We start from the raw sequence: 21,954 nt of genomic DNA, 5'->3' as shown, positions 1-21,954 counted from the left end.
ATAAAAATGTCTTCGATCACATTCGAACAAAATATTCGTCTCGCTGCCAAGAAGAAGCGAGAATAAACTCATAAAAAGAACCATCGAAATAATAAATTGGGCGATTCGAGCGCAGATAAAAATCAGTTCAAATGGCAATTAACTCAACCAAATGAAAAATTCCTCGAAATCTGCATTAAAAAAACTCCAAACTATATACAATTTAAACATACTCACCTACCTATAGGTAATACGTAAATGATAATTTAACCTTGCTCCACATTTCACATGCAATTTGTTGCATAAAAAAATTCGCTTCATATATATAGGTAATGTATTTGTGAGTATTTTCAAGGGCGTCTGGAAAATTGATGTCTGCGTTAGAATTTTATTATTTCCTCTTTTTTCCCGTCGTCGCGTCTGAGAACGCGAAAAGGGTAATCAAAAATATACATACTACTTTTGTCTCTCCTTACAGCACGATCCTCCCCTCCTCGCCTCGTTCCTCTGCTTCGCGTTCAGCAATTATTTTACGATTCGCGTACCTTTATTTAATTTATAAGAGACGCGGTAATTAAAAACGCGGGCGACGGGCGACGTCGAAGCAACGTCGATAAATTATTTTTATTATAAGCTTATATTCCGCGTCAACTAACCAGATACTTACGTTGTATTTTTCAGAAATTGGCCACCATGTACGCGATCTGATCGTCTCTTTCATCGCCAGTGTATTTCTTCTTATAATCGTATCACTCAATAATGCAGATTCGTATCGATCAAGACGTCAAAATGAACGAGAAGTGCATTAGTGCAGTGTTTTTCGAGACTTGAAGTGAATCCTATACCTACATACTCGTACCTATATTCTACAAGTGTACCTGTAGAAAAGATATAGCTGCCTGCTACCTTATTGCGGTGTCCTCAGCCCTCTTCGTATCGTTGTGTAAACTTTAACTTATATGCTGCGGTGTTATTCGCGCGTCGTTCACAGCTTTGGAATTTTTAAAGTTGCAATTTTTACCAAATAAATTTGTGGTTGACATTTTTTGAGATGCGCAGACACAATTTGTTCGAATGGGTAACCAAATGTTGGGTTTTATTTCATGGTTCATATGCGAATACGAAAGACATTTTTATTTCTGCATCATGAACTGTAGCAATGTCGTTCCTGAATTATCGCGATATTAGGACATTTTTCACGATTTTTTTACTCGCTTCAATACAGTGTTTACCGACAGGTAAGAAATTTTTTTCATTATTTTTTTCTCTTTCTTGTATTATTTCTGTTAATTAAAAAAAAAAAAAAAAAAAAAAAAAAAAATGAAAATGAAAAAGGTGTTTATTATTTACACTATTTTTTAAAGGGGTTCTTTTTCTTATTTTCGTGCATTTTTTTTCTAAATGAAGCAATTTTTCTCCAGCACGAAAACGAAGATTTGTACCGTTTTTCTTCTCAATTAATTTTCCACTTCCTAAGTAAAATTTTTTTCGTTGTTTTTTTTTTTTTTTTGAGAGTTTTTGATGTGCATGTTTAGCATTTTATTTTAGTGATGCAATGGCATAAAAAATTGACGAAGAAAAATATCTAGAATTGTATGATTTAGAAAAATAGGTACTGTATTTAAAATTTTTCTTCGTCCAATTGAACAGTAAAAGGGCCAAAGGGCCCAAAGGGGCATTTTTAACCCCGAAAAGTGGTAGGAATATTCCATTGGAAAAATTGTAAAATGATGAATGAAAAAAAATCAGTAATAATGGGGTAAGAATAAATGTCAGGTATTTGATTATCGTCGACTGAGTGCCCTTACTCTAGTAGTTTTCAATCACCATAGCTGTGCAACTTCCATGCAATTGAAAAGATTACGATCGTTGCATTGTACCACGAATATTTTTTCACAGTAATTATATTAATAGGTACAATAATGTGTATTTTGAAACAACCAGAGTCACAATTACTTACCTGATCAATTCTGCCAGTAATTCTTGAATACGTACTCGATGCAGAAAACATTATTTTTCTTTAATTTTATATGTTTCTTTATGGTGATGATCTAAAACAAAAAGAAATTAATTATGATTAATCAGGTTTTCTCCTCGAAAATTGTAGCATTTTTTATTGATTTACTTTTAGTTTTTAAAATGTTCAATAAACGTTTAAACGCGATGAAACAAGAAAAGAAAAATAATAGATTATGTATTATTCTGAATCAGAAATTATTTGAATTAAGGTAACAATTTCGTTCGTTTTTTTCTCGATAAATTGGTTTTTGTATTCAGTAGGTGCTCCTTCTTCCTTATTTAGTTGCCATTTGAATTTCTAAGAAGGAGGGAGAGTTATAGTAAACAAGTATAAGGCCATTTCGGATTTATAAAAAAAAGAAAGTAAATAGGTACCCACTTAATTTTTGAACAAAATTTGATAAGTAAAGATGTAAATTATACATTGAAAAAAAAAAACAAAAAAAAGTCAAGTTGGCTTCTAAATCTTGAAATGAGTGCCCTTGCACTTTCAAGTAGAGCTATTATAGAAATCATGTTTTATTAGGAGAAATGGGAAGATGACGATGGAGAGGGGATGAATTAAACTACTCTCGTATCATCGAACATTTTCAAAATTTCGTCCATATTTTGCGGAAAAAATTAAATAATTTTTTTGTTCATGATTTTTATAATGAAGTGTCTAAACTAAATAGACTATTTCAAGAAACTAGAAAACTCATTAGTCGTCATCAATTCTCCAGATAAAAGTGTGATTTTTTTGAATTCAAAAAATGACAAACAGCATTTTTTCTTCACACTTAATCATAATTTTTCAGCAATTTCAATAAAGGATCACTCAACCGAAATTAAATTAACGAACAATAATTGATTTTCATTTTTTATATTCTCACAAATTTTAAAACTCACTTCATTTTCGAAACAATAATTAGTATACGCCAATCAAAGTTATAGATACTCAAGGTTACTTTTAGAGCCCTTTTAGAGCATTCTTTAATTTTTGGAAAAAATTGAAAACTCGCTGTAGACTCCGGAATGGCTCTAAAATATAGTTATTTTCGAGTTGAAATGTTTAAATAAAATAGGTACCTACTTATTCTTTTGCTTCATTCTGCTGTCAGAATTGAAAATTTAGTGCATGAACATGCTTTTTTAAATTTTTCGAATTTTCGAAAATTCGTCAAAAATTTAAAAATAAGCATCACGAAGGTTAAATTTAAGACATGTTTTTTGAACTGATTTGATCTAGTTCAAATCAGAGTGTGTCAGTTTGAACGACTCTCTTATTATATGTATGAGAAAAGCAAGGCCATAACATGAGAGAAAATTGTGTTAATGAGTTGAAAAGGGGATCTCACCACAAAAAAATTCAAAGAATTCTAGGAAGTGTGAAATACTTCAGATACTCGTATAATTTTTTCAACTACGAGTACATATTTGGCAACAAAATGATGACTTGTGGATGAATTTTATTGCGCTGAAAGCCACGGTCATGGTCATTTTAGGGATTAAAAAAATTTGTAAATTTTTACTAGCAATATTCTCTTCAAATGCCTCCAGCAAATTCTATACCAAATTTTGAAAAATTGAAATTGTAGGTACGTATTTTTTGATGTGACGTTTCCAAACATTGATATTTTTCAAAAGTTTGCCAAAAATAGGTACCTCAATTTTGAAAAAAAAACAAATTTATACGAGTAAAACATTCCATAAAAGTTGACCAAAAAAAATCACAAAATTTTACAAAAAACTTACAATTTCTTACAAAATTTTCCAAATTTTGAAGTATTGTCTAAATGCTACAGAATTTTTTTTTAATTTGACAAAAAACTACTCAAAATTGCTCAAAAATTTTAATTTGAACGTATCAACAAAAAAAATTAGAATTCGTAGAAAAAAATCAACATTTTTTAGTTTTACAGAAGATTTTTCAAAATTTGACAAAAAGTTATCCAAATTTTACAAAATGTATCTACATTATTTTTAAAAAAAATACCAAATCTTTGAAAAGATTTTAAAAAGTTATTTATGTATGTAGTTTACACAGAATGTCCAAAATTTCATAAAATAAAACGTCTCAAAAGTGTTATAATAATTTTCATAGTGTTGCACAAAAATTGATCAAAGTTGCTTAAAAATTTGAGTATGATAATTGGTCGGAAACTGAACAAAAGAGGTAATTGATTAAAATTTTCAAAGTTTCAAATCATTGAATTTCAAAAAAGTATCTATATATTCTTATGAATTTGGCTACAGTTTTAAAAAATAAATACCTAATTTAGAAACTGAACAAGAGTTGTTCAAACGCAGACAAGGATAAAAATATGCAATATTTTGTGCAATTTTTTTGCCCAAAATGTGCAAAAATTTCAGTTTGAGTGACGTATCCTTGAAAAGATTTTTTCAAGCTAAAAAACATGAAAACTGTTTATTTGAAACAAAATGAACCCAGTGATCAAAAAATAGCCAAAACAAGTCGTTCATAAATTATTTCGAGAAAAAATTTTCTCGATGACATTTTAGCAGTGTTGCGATTTTCTGAACAAAAAAGGTCCTAAAAATTTCAATTTTTGCTAAATTTCCGTAAATATGCAAAAAAATATCAGACAAAACGCTCAAATATACAGAAATATGCAGGTTTTCCCCCTAAAATATGCTAAAATATGCAATTTGGTCTGATATATGCAAAATATGCAAAATGATATTGGACTCATTCGTCAGGAAATTTCATGATTCGTGGAGATCCTATCAATTATGCACTGTTTTTAGTCTATATACACGAAAAAAAAAATTAATAAAAATTACTATTTCAGTATAGTAACCGGATCCCATTCAAAAATAATAGTGATTTTTACTCAGCCAAAAAATACATTTTATCTAGAATTAGGTAAAAATTTATTACTCTCATAGTAAAATTTACTAATCTCATAGTAAAATTTACTATTCTCATAGTAAAAATCACAATATTTTTGAATGGGATCCGGTTACTGTATGAAATAGTAAAAATTATCTTTACTTTTTTTTCCGTGTAGGAAAATATGCAAAGCATACAAATCTCAGCTCTATTTATCACTTTTAAAATCATCGATTGAAAATACTTAGATTGACAACATTTAAAAGTTAACCATGAAAAAGTAGGTAGGTAAGTGGAAAAATGAACAAACAAAATGAAAATTCGTGACTTTTGGTTATTAGGTTACTTTTTGATAACAGCTAAAAATTTGAAAAAATTCAAACGAAGGACATTTTAACAAAATTTATCAGACGAAAAAAAATGTGTTGACAATCTTCTAAAGACTTCAAATAACATCAACAAGTAAACCACTTGAGATAAATTCAACAAAAATTTAACACGACCACACGACCAGATGTGTTTTCATCTCGAAACAATTTCCAATTTTCCATCGGAAATTTTCGAAAAAACAAATTCCCATTCATCAGACGAAAGATGAACGACTTCATAAATCCTTCGAAAGGTCTTTTCGTATTCAAAAAGAACATTTTTCAGATTCGTCTGCCTTTTTTGTACGAAAGACTTGGCGAAAACTGCGGTGTTTCGGCTTGAAAAAAGGAAAAAAAGAAAGATTGCCTATCTACTCAAGGTCTCCTGTCATTGAAAAAAATTCATTTTCGAGGAAAAATTTGCCGACGGTTTTTTTTTCTCCTTAGTATTATGAAACGTTCAATGTTCCCATCTGGTCAAAATAGTTCGTTACACTCGAGTCTGGAGTTATTTTTTCGTATAATACGTAGATAAATGTACCTACGTATATACAAAAAAAGCGACAACGTACGCACGATTTCCATATTTCAACGTCTCGTTGAATTTTTCCATTTTCGGTCTAAATTTACGCACAATTTCCGAGTGATTTTATCGCTTCAGGATATAGAATACGTTAGACTGATAAAACGAGTCGAAAATACCTAAGTATATTTTTTTTAGGTGCATTGTACTTATTTAGGTACCGAGCGAAAGCTCGCACTTTTTTTTCAATTTCTATACCTATACGTCTGCGTAGCCTATTTTCACCTTATGAAAAACCAAGTATAGGTAAAGGTACTTTCTCTTTTATATGGATAAGTGTTGATTTTTGAAAAAGGCCGAAATTAATACGACGTGTTTTTATTCGCCAGACGACGGAACCGATCGTCGAGACTCGAGTGTTTTTTTAAATCGCGAAAGCTTTTAGGCTGCGAATATTTTCGAAACTCGATTGAAATAACAAATTTGGCTGGCACTTGGCAGACCAAACACACACGTCAATTTAGGGGAACGATGAGGCATATTATAGGCACGTGCTCGAGGATTATTATTTTTTAATTCGTTCGAATGTGTGGGGTAAAACGCCTATAGCGGAGATTATTTAGCGATAAATTTTGATGAATTGAATTTTTTTCACTCGCGGTAGCCTGCGAGAAGCTGAAATGGTTTTAATGTATGCATCAGATACCTATCGAAATAAATTTAAAATGGGTTTAAATTTTACAGACGTGTTGTGTAATGTATGTAGATAAATAACCGCAAAAAATTAAATTTCCCACTTAGAGGAGGTACATCATAGATAGGCAACGACTAATTGGAAAATGAGACGCGTGAAACAATGACCACATCGATGATGGGGAAGAGGAAGAGGTAAAGTTGACGTAGCCGAAACAACGTATAGGTACTGCAGAGAAGAGAAACACACGCGTCTATGTATTTAATTCTAATCACGATTCGCAAGGACGTTAATACGATTCATTCAACTCTGGCTGCCGTTGATTTATGAATGAAATATGTGGACTATATAAAGGAGACTATATACGAATATCAGTACCGAGAGATGGAGAGAGAGAAAGATGCGAAGAGTCGAGTAAACGTAATGTAGTATGCTCTTTTTAACCTAATTTGTCCGTGCAACAATTTGCTGCCAGCTTTTTACTATACTTATGCTTTTTATATATTCCGAGAACTCTGCGATCGCGTGTTTCGTGATGTCATTTTTTTTTCTTGTATTCGCTGAAATACACGTATAAGTATATAAGTACAGAGAGATCGAGCATATGAAAAAAAAATACCAGACGGATATTTTTTTACCTCGTCCAGGCATTTATTATACCTGCGTTTTGTTCAGTTAGAGGTACAGGTTGGTATTTGGAAAATATTGAAATTTTTCATTTGTCTGCTGTAAGTATCATGAATGACGTATGAATTATAATTACGTATGTATACGAACGTACATACGAGTATATGATCCGGGTAGTATAGCTATGGAATGACTATACACAGTATAGACACTCGTACATACCACTCTACCTATTTAAATCACGTAATAACGTCTTTGTAGATGGCAAGACACCATACTACTGTAGAGTAAAGTGATTCCCACGTGTCGACGTGACTCACTGTAAAAGCAAAATAGTTTCTTATTGCGAATGTGCTGAATTGGCTGAAAAATTTTCTCAACATGAGTGTCTACGGGCTTTATTGATAGAAAAAAACTTTCACTTGTTTAGCATTTCGTCGAGTTCTTGGGTTTGGATGATGACAAGAGACGATGAAAACTGATTAGTCATCTTTTGTGAAACGTTCAAAATACCATCTTGGAATTTTCAGTTTGTAATGATTAGGGCTAGGATTTTTATGATAATGCTTTTTTTTTGTAGCAACACCCTATACGGCATAAATATATTTTCTTTGCGTTTCATTCCATTCTGAGGCAAATGGTGAAAGTTGATAGTGCTTTTTTTTGCTTTTTTTGGGTGTAAATGCTTTAAAATGCTTATTTTGGGCAAAAAAGGCGGAAATTTTGCTTTTTTGGGGCTTTTTTTCGTCGTTAGCGCTTTTTTTTGGTAAAAAATTGGTAAAATGAAGAAATAAGTTCCAAAAATACAAAAATTTATCAACTTTTTGCACATTTTTGAAAAAAAAAATAGTTGTTAAAAAAAGATGAGTTCAAAAAAACAAGGGAAGAAAAACTGAAAAATAACAGATTCAGTTTTCATTTTTCTATTTTTATTTTATTTTATTTTTTATTAAATTTTTAGTTTCAGTGTTTGTTCCTTTTTTTTCTCCTTTTCATCTTTTAGTTCATTTTGGTTCAAGTTGTACATATATTTAAAGGAGGGGTCTTGCTCGGTTTAAAAAAACCTTCATTTTAATACGTAACATGGTAGGATTTGATAGCGCTTGTTTTTGCTTTTTTCTCACATTTTTATTGCTTTTTTATAGCGCTTAAAACGTGTTTGATAGCGCTTGAAAATCCTAGCCCTAGTAATGATAGTTAATAAGGATAACCAAATCGACAATTCGTAAACTTTTTTTTTGTGTACCTTGTCGTTCTATAAATATTTTTTTTCGTAAAGTTGCTTACTACTCGTATTTAGATTTTTATCTATGGTGTGAGTATCAACGTCGAAGACATTTCATGCATTGTTCGATTCGAGTAGAAATTATTTTTGTTGTGGGTTGTATTATAAAGAAAAGAGGGAACGGAGTAAAGAAATATTAATTTGGAAGAATATTTTATACCTACCGTTGATGGAGGGAGGGATGGACACGGCGTAGGGTAGGTGAGTGAGAATTGAAATCAAATCATCATATTAAGAGTTTTGCCCTGAATTAAATACACAAACTTATGTACCTGATTCTGAAACAATCCTTTGTCCTCCGAATCTAATTATTCTCAACTTTCATCAACCCAAATGCCTATTTCCTCGAATAAATTTCCCCTAAACGTTTTTTTTCCTGACTACTAAACTCTCGATTCTGATTTCCCGAATTGATGTTCCCAGAACGACCACTTCCTCGGATGAATTTTATCCAAAAACTTGATTTCCAAATGCAGTAAGTAATTTCTTACAATTTCAGTAACAAAATAAACATTTTACACGATTTTAACAAAAAACGAGGCTTCTGCAATTTTGGTAAAAAAGTAAGATTTTTTGCAATTTTTTTTACAAAAAAGAAGCATTTTTAAAACTTTGGCAAAAAAAGAGATGAGATTTTTGTGTAGGTAATTTTGATTTTAAAAAACTGTTTCTATTCGCAATTTTGACCAAAAAAGCACACTTTTAGAAAATTTTTACTACAAGAAAACATTTTCTGCAATTTTGGGGGAAAACAAGACTAGGTACTTATTTGGCAAATTTGGTTTAGAAAAACTGTTGTTTTTTTTTGGAAATTGTGAAAAAACATAAGGTATGCGTCTATTTTATAGTTTTTATAAAAAAGTACAATTTTTGGAAATTTTGGCAAGAAAGTAAAATGGTTTTTTTTTTCTACATGTAGTTCTAAAAGGAAAATGGGTAAAATGACTTCTCTTCAAGAAGGACACTTCAATCATGGATATGTTTGATCATCTGAACTGTCTTCAGCCTGATCCGGACTAAACTTGAGCCCTATGCTGAGATCTTTCGCAGCCTGACGCCTGGCTCTGATCAGATTAAGGAACTAAATACCAGGTATGGAAATACGCCATCTTTGGTTGAAGAAAAACATTTTCAAGTTCCCAATTTATTAATAATACCGCCAATTTACGCTATTTTTTTACCTCATATTCATTTTAATATGCAAAATAGACATTTTTCTATAATTTTTTTGATTCCATTTCATTATATGACTACAATGAAAAAATCAAATCACCGTCAAAACTACGAAATCTATAACCGAAAATGGCGTATTTCCATACCTATCAGATGAGTCTGTGTTGACACGAGTCATCAAACCAAAATTTGATCTGATCAGGCCTGGTTTAGTATGATCATCCGGATTTCGGAATAAGTTTTCAGCCTATTGAATTGTCTGTCTGTCTTTCTGGCCTCTTAAGGTCATTGACCCATGCGTTTGGACTCTCAAGGTCACTGATCTATATGTCTGGCCTTTAAGGTCGTCGGTGTGTCTGCCTGTCTATCCTCTTAAGGTCATTGATCCGTCTGTCTGGCTTCTCGAGGTTGACTGGGTGCCTGTCTGCCCCCCCCCTCAGGATGTCTATCTGTCATATTACGGTCATTGACCCGTCTTTCTGGCTTCCAAGGTCTTCTATCTTCATGTACATATGACATCCAAGGTCACTGACCCGTATTTCCGGCCTTTCAATGCTGTATGCGTGTCTGATCTATCAAGGTTGTCGTTCTTCTTATTTGGCTTCTCAAGGTCATTGACCCATCAGCCTAGTTGTTTGGGGATGTCTGCGTATCTCTCTGCTTATTTGACCTCTTAAGGTCACTAATTGATCCGTCCAGATTCGCAAGGTCATTGACCCCCTGCTCACCCGTTTCAAGGCAGTATGTCTACCTGTCAGTCTTTTCAAGGTCATTGACTCACCCATCTGAGCTCTCAGGGTCGTTAGCCCACCCATCAGACTTCTTGAGGTCATTGACTTGTCTGTCTGGCCTCTCATTGTTATCTGTCTACTTGTTCAGGCCTCTCAACAATTAAGTAATTTTGTTTCAAGTTCTTAAATGCCGTTTTGGTATCTAAACTACATATATAAGAGTCCACTTTAAAGATTGGTACCTAATTCTTTTCAAGTTTTCAAAAGTCTGGAATGATTTCTGGAGTTGAAAGAATTTTGTTTCTACTCCAAGTTCTTAAAAGTCAGATCAAATACAAATTGTACAATCAGATAAATGCTCTAAACTTGTAAATTGATCTACTTACATATTTTTTCTACTTTTAAAAAGTCTGATACAATTTTTAAAAGTCAGCTTTGCTACCAATCTTGAGAAGCAAGAGTTTCTTCTCCCTATACTTGAGACCTGATCAGATCAATAAAGTTGGTATTATATGTATTTGTTTAGCTCATATTTTATTGCTTCTCTGCAAGAGAATTTATTGTGTGTACTTGGTAGCAATTTCATTCAAACCATGCGTCTCAACTCCCATACTTATACGCTAGGTAGTCGAAGAAAATAAACGCACATTCCATAGCCCTGAAATTCCAGTCACATATCATTAAACAGCGATAATAATAATCTGAACGTATGCGTATACTTATAACGGCCAATATCAGCACATTCGATAAAATCACTTACACTGTAGCTTAACAAACAATTAATAAATCCGATATGAATTTCTGTAAACAAGTGCAAGTAACCTAGACGAAAACACGAGAGCATAATAATGTGCATTGTGCAACTTGAAGCGAATTACATATACCTATCTATAGAGGCTTATATACCTAGGTGTTCTTGCAAGTAATTTCGCAGATACCCATTTCAACATTAGTGAAAAAAATGCTATTTTTAGTGCTCCAATTCTTTGGGAAAAAATACTCTAAAATCTCAAAAATTATGATTAAGTAGCTATAGCTTCAAGAATCTTATATGTATTAAGGTTATATCCAACTTCCTGCACCTTTTGAGAGCACTTTCAACATGAATAAAAAAAATATCTATTTATACTATTTTTGGATTTTAAATTTTTCAAAAAGGTCTAGGTACTCACTTTAATTATACACGAGTAAAAAAATGTGTAAATATTTTTCGGATCCCAATTGAAAAAAAAATCTGAGTACTTTTATCCATGCCTCATGTAAGGTCTTAAACGATAATGAAATATTTCCAAGTTTTCTAGCTGCCCAATCACATTTTTGAGAATTTCAAAAATTTTAACATCCCTTGAGTCTTCAAGTAATTTTCCGATCAGAACAGCAGCAATTCTTTGTCCACTGTCCTATGGGCCTTCATACTCCACCGAAAAATGGACAAAATCTGCAACTGAGAGGCCAAAACATTCAGTTGTAAAATATTGAAAAAAATTGCATTTTCTTTAAAAATTGCCACTTTTTATAAAAAAAATTCTTGACGTTCAAAATGTTCAAAAATCTACGAAAAATCAATCAAAGCAGATAAAATTTTGGTCGTGGGAGTTTTACGAACACATTTTGTCAAAATTGGAGTCGAAGATCTCAAGGATGTCAAAACCGTGGACAGAAATTTTGCAAGCCTTGAAAAAAGGACATCAAAACTTGTGGGATGATATCTTCAAAACACGAGCAGGATTAAGAGAACCATTACATCCTGCATTAGAAAATAAACATGCAGTTTACTTTTCAATTTATAAAACAACCAACTGCATGGTTAATTCTAACGAACTATCGACATACTCTTCATACACAACGTACAGTGTGCATTCTTCGGCGTCAGTCCGCGAGGACTCGTCGTCGATTATACCAATCATCTATGCCTACAATCGTCGATCACTTTGTACACTTATGGCTATGCAACGTCATATAATCCTCGTACCAACCTATACGTACATACTCGTATTAATATTTTCAACGCATCATTCAAGGCGATATCGATGATTAAAGCAAATATTTTCGCAAACTGCAGATCTCGCCTCCTACTTGAACAACGACGAAGCGACTATACACTCGTAATATTACCTACCATACATACTCGCGTACAATACCTCTACCCATCCTCCTCCCTTCACTGCCTTAGTATATCGCTGCTGCGGTCGAGCTTGGAGAGCTACACAAGAAGAACCTTGCTTGCCTCCCATATAGAGAACCAATATTGCGCCGAATATTGCGGTATTTGCGGAAGTTAATTACTGGTCGGGCGCCTCCGATACTCGTATCTAATCTAAATATTAATTCAGCGTGCGTTTTACGCGAATAATTAGGTACCCATTATTCTACGATTCGACGAAACGTTAACACACCCACTACCTAAAAAAGAAAAAAGAAAAAAAAATCCGAGACCAAATAAATCACAAATTTTATTTATGTTCGGCGAAAAACCTTACAATAAATTACATTATTTACAACATAAATAAACCGTTTATCATATTAATAAATCTGGTAACGTATCTTTCGGAATGCCGACCAACATAACAGATGTAGAAAAACAGAAAAAAAAGAATAAATAAAAAAATGACGCATAGCACTGAGGTTTTTTTGTGTGTAATGTAATGCTCACTATAGTGTACAGTATACTACATCGAGTTAATTGTACTTTTGATTTATGATTTAACGTTTAATAGAATGATTAAAAGCGAGTTGCACCTAAGAATGTTTTTACAAAATTACACGAGCGAATCTTGCAAATGTCCGCCATTTACCAGTATAATTTTCGTTCACGTACGAGTAATAGGGTAGAAATACACGAGTTACTACTAAGTGAGTAGGCAAGTGTACGTATAATTCGAGGGAAATGTAAATACCATGGCGTATAGGCTCGTTCCTTTCTGTGATGTCTTATGCCTCGTCTAGTGCAAAATATATGACATAGGTAGTCATAAGTCCATGCAGTTTCTAAGCTATACCTGCGACAAAGCTCTCCAACTTTCGAATAATCAACCGTACCTAGAGTAATGAGGATCTCCTCTTATCAGTTACCCATCAAGTCGCATAAGTTAATTTCGTCTTGGTCGGCTCGTTTTTAACGTATCGTATTCTAGAAAGGGCCTCATGGATCTTGGTGGACAACACAAAGATGAATTATATGATGCACATTGCACGTATCTTTCCTTATGTATTTTTTATAAGACGTAACACCTTAATCAGTACCCGGTATCTCGTCATTTATTTGTTCTTTTATATTCTACGTAAGGTACTTTACAATGTGACGTATAAGTAAGTAACTACGTAAGTAATCAAAACTCAAAATGAGTTCTGCGTACATCTTAAAAAGTTTTCTTATATAAATTACGAAATATCCTATCTACGTAAGTAACTGTGTAAGCTCTTCGTAATAATAATACGCGTAATTTCCGTGCATAAAGCGCAGCATTCGTGTGCATCGTATCCTATGCCAATATATTTTATGATTCAATAATACACGTGTGGCATTAACGAAATTGTTTACCCGAATAAATAACCGCAATTAAGCGTTACCCGTTCGGCTCGTCGTCGTAATTATAGACAGTATCATCGCCAAGCGCCAACACGTGATGCACGTTCGAGTATTTGAAAGATTACGAGACCAACGTGTTGATAAAGTTGCATAGCGAGTACGCCGTAAAAAGGAATCTGTCGAAGGCACGATACGTTACTCATTGGATGAAGTTTGTTTCGTAACTTTTTCTCGTGCCAAATTTACTTTTGTACGAACAAAATTGTAATGCATTTAGTGCGTTGGAAAAGCTGATTTTCGTTAAGTATTAAAATTGAATATATTTCTTCAAATTTTATCAATTGATGGAATTTTTGACAAAAAAAAAATTTCCAAATTGAATTTGTATAAAAGCACAAATTGGATGATATTCATTAATACAATTTTTAAAACAGTAATTTTTCAAATTTTTTAAGTTATTTTCATTATTTTATTGAATTAAGTATCCAAACCAGGATGGACGAAGGCGAATTGAAGGAGAACTCCAAAACACCTTTGCAGCCTAAATTTTCGGAGCTGGCAAGGGAACCTCTTGAGGTGTCACACTCCGATTTGAACTAGATAGCGATTTTTGGAAAGAGCATAGTCTAAACCCCCCAAAACCAAATTTTCAGCTGCACAAGTTCATTTTTCGATTTCTGGCGAATTTTTGAAAATTTAAAATTGTCTGTTTTTGGCGGTTTATGCTTTTTTTAAAAGTACGTACTTGATCAGTAAAAATGGTCAAATAAGTCCCAAAACTAATATTAATTACGCAAATCCAAATTTTACCATTTCCAGCCATTCTGGAGCCTCCAGCGCGATTTTTCAATTTCTCCAGAATTTTGAATTTGCTGCAGAAGGCGTGAATATGAAGTTGGGCAGCTAAAAATCGAGTTGTATATTACACTAGACCTGTTTAACGAGTTTATCTACATTTGAGCCGATTTTGAGAGTGACACCTTAAGAGTGGTTTTTTGAGGTTTCACTCTCGCTCCAAAACGGCTGGAAATGGTAGAATTTGCGTTCCGGGGGTTAGTTCTTGAAGAAATACAGCGATTCGCACAAATTTCAAAAATTTCCTCACAAACGGTCATCTTTTGATTTTTTTGATTTTTTAATTTTGAAAAAAGCTGGTCAAAAAACTACTTTTGAGGTGTCACTCTCAAAATCCGCTCAAATGTAGATAAACTCGTTAAACAGGTCAAGTATAATACACAACTCGATTTTTAGCTTCCCAACTGCATATTCACGCCTTCTGGAGCAAATTCAAAATCCTGGAGAAATTGAAAAATCGCGCTGGAGGCTCCAGAATGGCTGGAAATGGTGAAATTTGGATTTGGGAGGTTAGTTTTGGACAAAATACAGCGATTCGCGTGAATTTCGAACATTTCCACACAAACGGGAAACTTTTGATTTTTTTGATTTTTTTAATTTTGAAAAAAGCTGGTCAAAAAACCACTCTTGAGGTGTCACTCTCAAAATCCGCTCAAATGTAGATAAACTCGTTAAACAGGTCAAGTATAATACACAACTCGATTTTTAGCTTCCCAACTGCATATTCACGCCTTCTGGAGCAAATTCAAAATTCTGGAGAAATTGAAAAATCGCGCTGGAGGCTCCAGTATGGCTGGAAATGGTAAAATTTGGATTTGGGATATTAATATTAGTTTTGGGACGTATTTTGACCATTTTTACTGGTCAAGTTCGTACTTTAAAAAAAAACATAAATTGCCAAAAACAGTCAATTTTGAGTTTTCAAAAATTCGCCAAAAATCGAAAAATGAACTTGGGCAGCTGAAAATTCAGTTTTGGTGGTCTTAGACTATGCTCTTTTCAAAAATCGCGGTCCCGGAGTGTGACACCTCAAGAGGTTCCCTTGTGAGATTCATTTTTCGGTTTTTGACGAATTTCAAAAAATTCAGTTTTGGCCCATTTCTGATGGAAAAAATCAAAATTCGATAAAATTGGAATGAAAAACTGAAATTCGCTTTGAACCCTATTTTTGATTTCCCTGATCGATTGCAGATGGTTTTGAATCGATCTGGAACCTCCAGTGAATTTTTAAATTCTGCAGTTTTGAAAATGAAATTGAGCATCTATAAAATTGGATTTACCATCTTGATAATCCTACGTATATCAATCGATTTGGAAACATACTTTCAAAAATTTTTTGTGCAGGATCAGATCCAAAATCCAAAACTTTCTCCGTCGCTTATTATTTTTTTTAAATGGGAAAATCCATCGTTTGCCAACACGCAAACAAAGAAGGCTGAAATTTGGTCTGTACTCGTACTTTTTTCCGACCTTCTGAGCCAATTTATGATTGTTTTGAACCGTTCTGGAGCCTCCAGTGGATTTTTGGATCCTCAGAAGTGAGGTGAAAATGAAATTTAGTACGTAAAAATTTGGATTTACGATTTTCGTGACCCTTTCGATCAACTTAAGCACATATTTTCAAAATCTTTTTGTGCCACCTCAAATCCAAAGTTTTCTCCAGCGAATATTCTCGAAAAAATTTTAAAATCCATCATTCATACTGCAAATTGCACAAAAAAAAACTGAAATTTGGTTGGTACCTTACCACCAACTCTTCAAGTCAAGCTTTAAAAAAAAACGAGAGAATCCGAAAATTTGTTGCAAGCTCCAAGAGCAATTTAAAACCATTACCTATCGACTAGGCGCTTGAAAGTAATGTACAAGTCAAATTTCAGCCTATTTTGTCTACGTGTTCGCGAAAGATGAATTTTTTCATTTTTTTTAAAACTAAAACACTTGAGACAATTTTGGAACTGAACTGGAACGAAAAGATTTTGGAGTATGCAGCTACATTTATTGAAAAGGTCACAAATATTGTAACTTCGAGCTTTCGCAAATAAAAGAATCCGCGTGGAAATCCACTGGATGCTCCAGAACGATTCGAAACCATCATCAATCAACTCTAGAGGTGAAAAAATAAGGTGCAAGCCAAATTTCAGCCTATTTCGTAGATGAATTTTTTCATTTTTTCCTCAAAAATACTCAATCGCTGGAGAAAATCTTGTAATTGAGCCATCATCAAAAGATGTGCATTAATCGATTGAAAGACCTACAACAGACGATGAATTCGAGCTTATATGTAAGTGCTAGATTTCATTTTTCATCTTTTCACGTTTTTTCAAAAATAAAAGAAAAATTGGAAAATAAGAAAATCGGCTGGAGGCTCCAAAACAGTTCGAAACCACCAGAAATCGACTTGGGAGGTCGGAAATAGGGTAGAAAACAAATTTCAGCCTTTTTCGTGAATTTGATCAAATTTTGATTTAAACGAACCAAGATAAAATTTTTAAAAATTTATCAAAAATCGAAAAATGAATTTCAGCATCAGGAACTTTTTGCTGAAAGCACAAAAATGACAATAAAATTGCATAAAAATCAAATAGGTAACAGTCCTTGAAAATGAAGTAAGAAAACGATAGCTTTAAATAGCACAAAAACAATTTCAAAAATTGATAAAAATCGTCAAAAAGGTTGGAAATAACTTAAAAATCTATAAATCAACTTTTTCAGACGATAAAAAACTTGTAAAAAGAAATATTTTGGAGTTGTTAGAAAATGAGTAAAGTAAAGTAGGAATAAAACTGGAGCAAAATTACAAATTTCAATTTTAAAATTCATACATACTAAAAACTTATACAACGATGCGAAAGGTGCCCAAAATATTTATAAAGGAATTTAGAGTATACTTATCTACGTAACCAGAAATACAGGCAAAAGTGAATGTGGTAAAGTTTTTGAAAAAGGGGAGAAAATTGATAAAATATCCCACAAAACAAGGAACAAAATTGTGCAAAAAAATTCTGAAAAATGAAAAAATACAAAACATAAACTTTGCATGAAAATTGGAGGTTGTACATTTAAGTAAAAGTAGTGAAATCAACATAAAAAATTACTAAAATAATGTTCGTAAATATTTTGCATGAAGTACATACTAAAAATCATACGAAAATGTTTAAAATTATGAGCAAAAATATTCTGCAAAAATTGTTAAACATTTACGAAAATTAATCGAAAAAAAAAGTTGAGCCAACGATATCAGGTTTTCCCAGGCGGTCACCCATCCAAGTACTAACCTGACCCGATGCTGCTTAACTTCGGTGATCGGACGAGAACCGGTGTATTCAGCATGGTATGATCGTTGGCATACATTGTTAGCAGTTTCACAGTGGAAAAGGTACAAAAATGCAGGAAATCAGTAGAAAATAAAAAAAAATTGTATAAAATCCGTCGGAAAAATTGATTTACTGTTTTTCAAAACGCGAAAAATTCCCCAAAAAAATTGAAGAAAAATTAGCCTTTTCATAAAAAGTTATCAAAAACAAAGTGAAAATAAATAGGTACATTACTTACAACCTGTAAAAAAAACATAAAAATACTGATAAAATTGTCTAAAATATGAACGCAAAAAATGACAAAAATGATCCAAAAATCATTTAAAATTGAAGAAAATTAGCAAATGTGTATAATTTTATCCTAGACTTACTTATTTCTCCTCTATTATTGTACGTAGATAATAATTTTTCATGAATTTGAAGAAGTTTTTCGTAATTTTACTCAATTTTGATGACATTTCTTCAACTTCCTACAAAGTTTCAGCCATTTTTATCTAAATTTACCAGCTTTTCAATTGTTAATTTGAAATCAGCATCTCTGGAAACTCAAAAAACTGTATTGAAAAAAATACACGTTAAATAAAATTAATTTGTTTTAAACGGGCTCACCAAAGCTGAAAGTCAAATCTAGAATATATTTATTCATCCCTCAATGCTCAAGCGCTTCGTTAACGAGACACGAGCCATTTTTATCCCAAAATCTAGACATACGAAAATTTACCATTTCGTACAGTACGTAATCCACGCAGGATTCGTCATTCACAATGAATTTGATCCAGATAGAAAAGAAACTTCTCAATTACAAATCCGAAAGGTTTTTGAACACCACTTCAACACTACCTACACAAGGCAAAAAAATCAAGTTTTTTTTCTACTTAGTCTAAAATCAAAACTATCGTCTCGTAAGTACCTATCTAAGTATAAAAGTTGTCTCGTGTCAGGCTATATAAGCTATAGGTTTATATATAAATAGGAGAATAACAAATATACAGCTTAACTTTGTGCACGCGACGACACATCGAACGTTAATAATTTTAAAAGGATTACCATTCCAAAAACCCGAATATACATAGATGATTATTTGTAGGTACGTGGGGCCAAAAATATACATCATTATAGGAAAGGAGCGCGTTTCGGGCGTCGGGCCATTTTCATAAACGTAGATACACTTGGAATACCTACCTATACCCATTCAACAGCATCTTTACATCTCGAGACTTTTTTCTATTTCTCTTTTCCATAGGTACTATACGAGTATAATAGCATTGTTACAGAACGCATAAAGATAAGATATTACACGTGAGGTATGTATATTAATCGAGTTAACGCGAAACCACGTCCTTATCCTCTGGGTTAGGGGTTATAGGACTTCACGTCTGTCTGGCAGGTTCTGCCTACTATTATGGAAGACCAGTTGGTCATCAGCCTCAGGCCAAGGATACCATAATCGCAAATTATTATCATCCGGTTTTTATTTTTATATAATAATAATAATGTTCAATTAGAATAAAACATACATATGAAAAAATTCCCTCTCATCTTTAACTATGCAGTGCGAAAACCATAATCACACCACAAATATACGATATTTTAGGTGTTTAGTCGCGTCGTCTTCGTCGTAAAATTTATCGGAAAAATTATAAATAATAAGTCGCAGACAAATATCTCTCCCTGTGTATAGCTAATCGTTATATTTACTAGGAATTTTGTGTAGCTTTATCAGCCACGTCGAGCGTACCTATAAAGCGATCATCTACCTAATTTGACAAGAACTATACCATCGAGAAATCCATATAGACTCACCCTCATCCAAGCTCATATCTAATTCACTCAGACAAATAGATTTTTATAGCGATAGTATATAGGTACTTCGATTCATTAAAAAACCAACAACAATAAACGTCGTTTATACGGTCATCTTTAATATGAGCTAGGTAATAGATGTAGGGATTCGAATTAGCCAATCGGTGTATTAAATTGCTCAAATGTGCAATTTGTCTCCATCAGCGGCAGTGCTAATACGAGAGCATATAACGCCTATAACACTCGTAAGTAACGAGTACTGTATCCTTCTAGGTGGGCTTTCAGGTGTTGTTTCATAATTTCATTCAATGTGAGACGTTCTAACTCGAATATACGACTATTATCATATGGCGTGATCGTACTAAATGCTCGTTTAAAAACTACTTAAAATGCCGCATTTACTGCAATATAATATAAAATATATTTTACAGACGAGTATAATCAACCTACGATTATTTGATAACGCGTTCTCAACTTTTTATTCAAATGTGAAATGTAGATATCTACTTCAGAATCAACATTTTCAAAGGCTGATTGATGAATGTCTCGTCTATTTTTGATGTTTATTTATTTATCTCTCGCTTGCTAATCGCTCGGTGGACAAACTAGCGATTTTCTCCCTTAAAAACGTAATAATATTTTTACTTTGTTTTTGATAACTTTTTATACAAAAAGGTTAATTTTTCTTCAATTTTTTAAGAATTTTTCACGTTTTCGTGCAAATTTGGCAACAGTGTATCAATTCTTTTTTTATTTTCCAACGGATTTTTGGTGATTTTTTTTTTACAATTTTCTATTGATTTTCTGATGATTTCATGCGAATTTGTACTTACCTTTTCGACTGTGAAAGTACTGTAAATATTCGCCAACGATCATACCATGCTGAATACACCGGTTCTCGTCCGATCACCGAAGTTAAGGAGCATTGGGCCAGGTTAGTACTTGGATGGGTGACCGCCTGGGAAAACCTGGTATCGTTGACTCAACTTTTTTTGATTGATTTTTGTAAATTTTTAACAATATTTTTTTCAGGATATTCTTGCTCATAACCTTAAAATATTTTCATTCGATTTTTAGTACCACATACAAAATATTTATCAACATTATTTTGATAATTTTTAGTGTGCGTAGCACACTATTGGTTTCGCTTTGAGAAATTGAAATTTCAATTACAATGAATGTTTTCTTAAGCTATCCAACCGTTTTTCGTACCTATTGGACACCATTTGAGAATCATTAAGGCGGAGGGAATAGATTAATTTTCATTCAATTCGGATGGGTAATTGCTGAGTAATTGCAATTTTAGTTCATTATTTTAATGCATTAAATCCTAAAAAAGGGAAAAGGGGACTTGTAGAACACCTGCCGCTCATTGTACCCCGCTATACCCCCAGTCTATTCCATCACCAGCTGTGTTTCATTTTACCCTGTTACACCCCCGGTCTGTTAGCTGTAAATTCCAAGTGGGAGTGGTTTGGTGGGGCATTTAAACAAATATATTATTTTAATGCCCTAACCCTCGTAGTGAATTTGTGGCTGAGTGGTTAGGGCATGTAGGTAGGAATAGGAAATTTAGGCGCCCAGGTTCGAATCCCCGTGAGGTAAGTAGGTAGGTGACCGATTTTTCGTAGGAAAATTGGATAGGTAAATGCTTTGGAGTTACCTATGGAGTACATGATAATGGGGCAAAAATAATGCTGAAATTGAGTTATGAATTATGATATCATTTGCTAACTAAAAATTCATTTCATTAATTTTTTGTCCACCTATAGCCATAAGTATCTAGTAAGAATTACCTTGACATGAATAATTTTTAACTTTTTACTTATAATTTAAAAATTACTGCAAAATGAGTAATTAAACTGATTTTTGTACAATTGAAACATGTAATTTTTATTATCATGATTTAGTAAAAATTATTAAAACAAAATGAGTTTTACTATTGGTACCTATAGCAAAATTTATTAAAATGATAATTTTTACTATACGATTACAGTAAAAATTATTGAATGGGATCTGGTACTTAATTGTGCTAAATACCAGTATTTAGTTAAATTTTTTTGTAAAAATTACCCATATTTTTTTTCGTGTAATTTAGAGGCAATGCAAATTCTTAACATATTTTATAAGATTTAATTCTTAATTTAGAATAAAAAGCAAGTTCTGAAAATTGGTTTGAAAATTTATAAATTTGAAGACAATGGAAATTCTAAAAAAAATA

The 21,954-nt window shown here is 32.7% G+C and overlaps 1 protein-coding gene and 2 non-coding genes across 3 annotated transcripts in view; 2 read left to right on the top strand and 1 right to left on the bottom strand.

The window, feature by feature from the left end:
* The window catches only part of LOC135842559 (follistatin-like), a 38,156-nt gene that overhangs the window by 5,888 nt on the left and 10,314 nt on the right, over positions 1-21,954 (top strand). Inside the window, exon 2 of the mRNA XM_065360073.1 lies at positions 661-1,217. Coding sequence (XP_065216145.1) covers positions 1,139-1,217 — 79 coding nt within the window. The 5' untranslated portion in view covers positions 661-1,138. The remainder of the gene's footprint in view (positions 1-660; positions 1,218-21,954) is intronic.
* Positions 17,843-17,961, bottom strand: LOC135846137 (5S ribosomal RNA). The gene has a single exon (XR_010558914.1). It is a non-coding gene; the product is annotated as a 5S ribosomal RNA (ribosomal RNA).
* On the top strand, positions 20,598-20,716 carry LOC135846103 (5S ribosomal RNA). Its single transcript, XR_010558881.1, has one exon. It is a non-coding gene; the product is annotated as a 5S ribosomal RNA (ribosomal RNA).

This window comes from Planococcus citri, chromosome 4 (genome assembly GCF_950023065.1).
Source record: "Planococcus citri chromosome 4, ihPlaCitr1.1, whole genome shotgun sequence".
NCBI classification, from domain to species: Eukaryota; Metazoa; Arthropoda; class Insecta; order Hemiptera; family Pseudococcidae; genus Planococcus; species Planococcus citri.
This window is presented reverse-complemented; position numbering and strand designations above follow the sequence as displayed.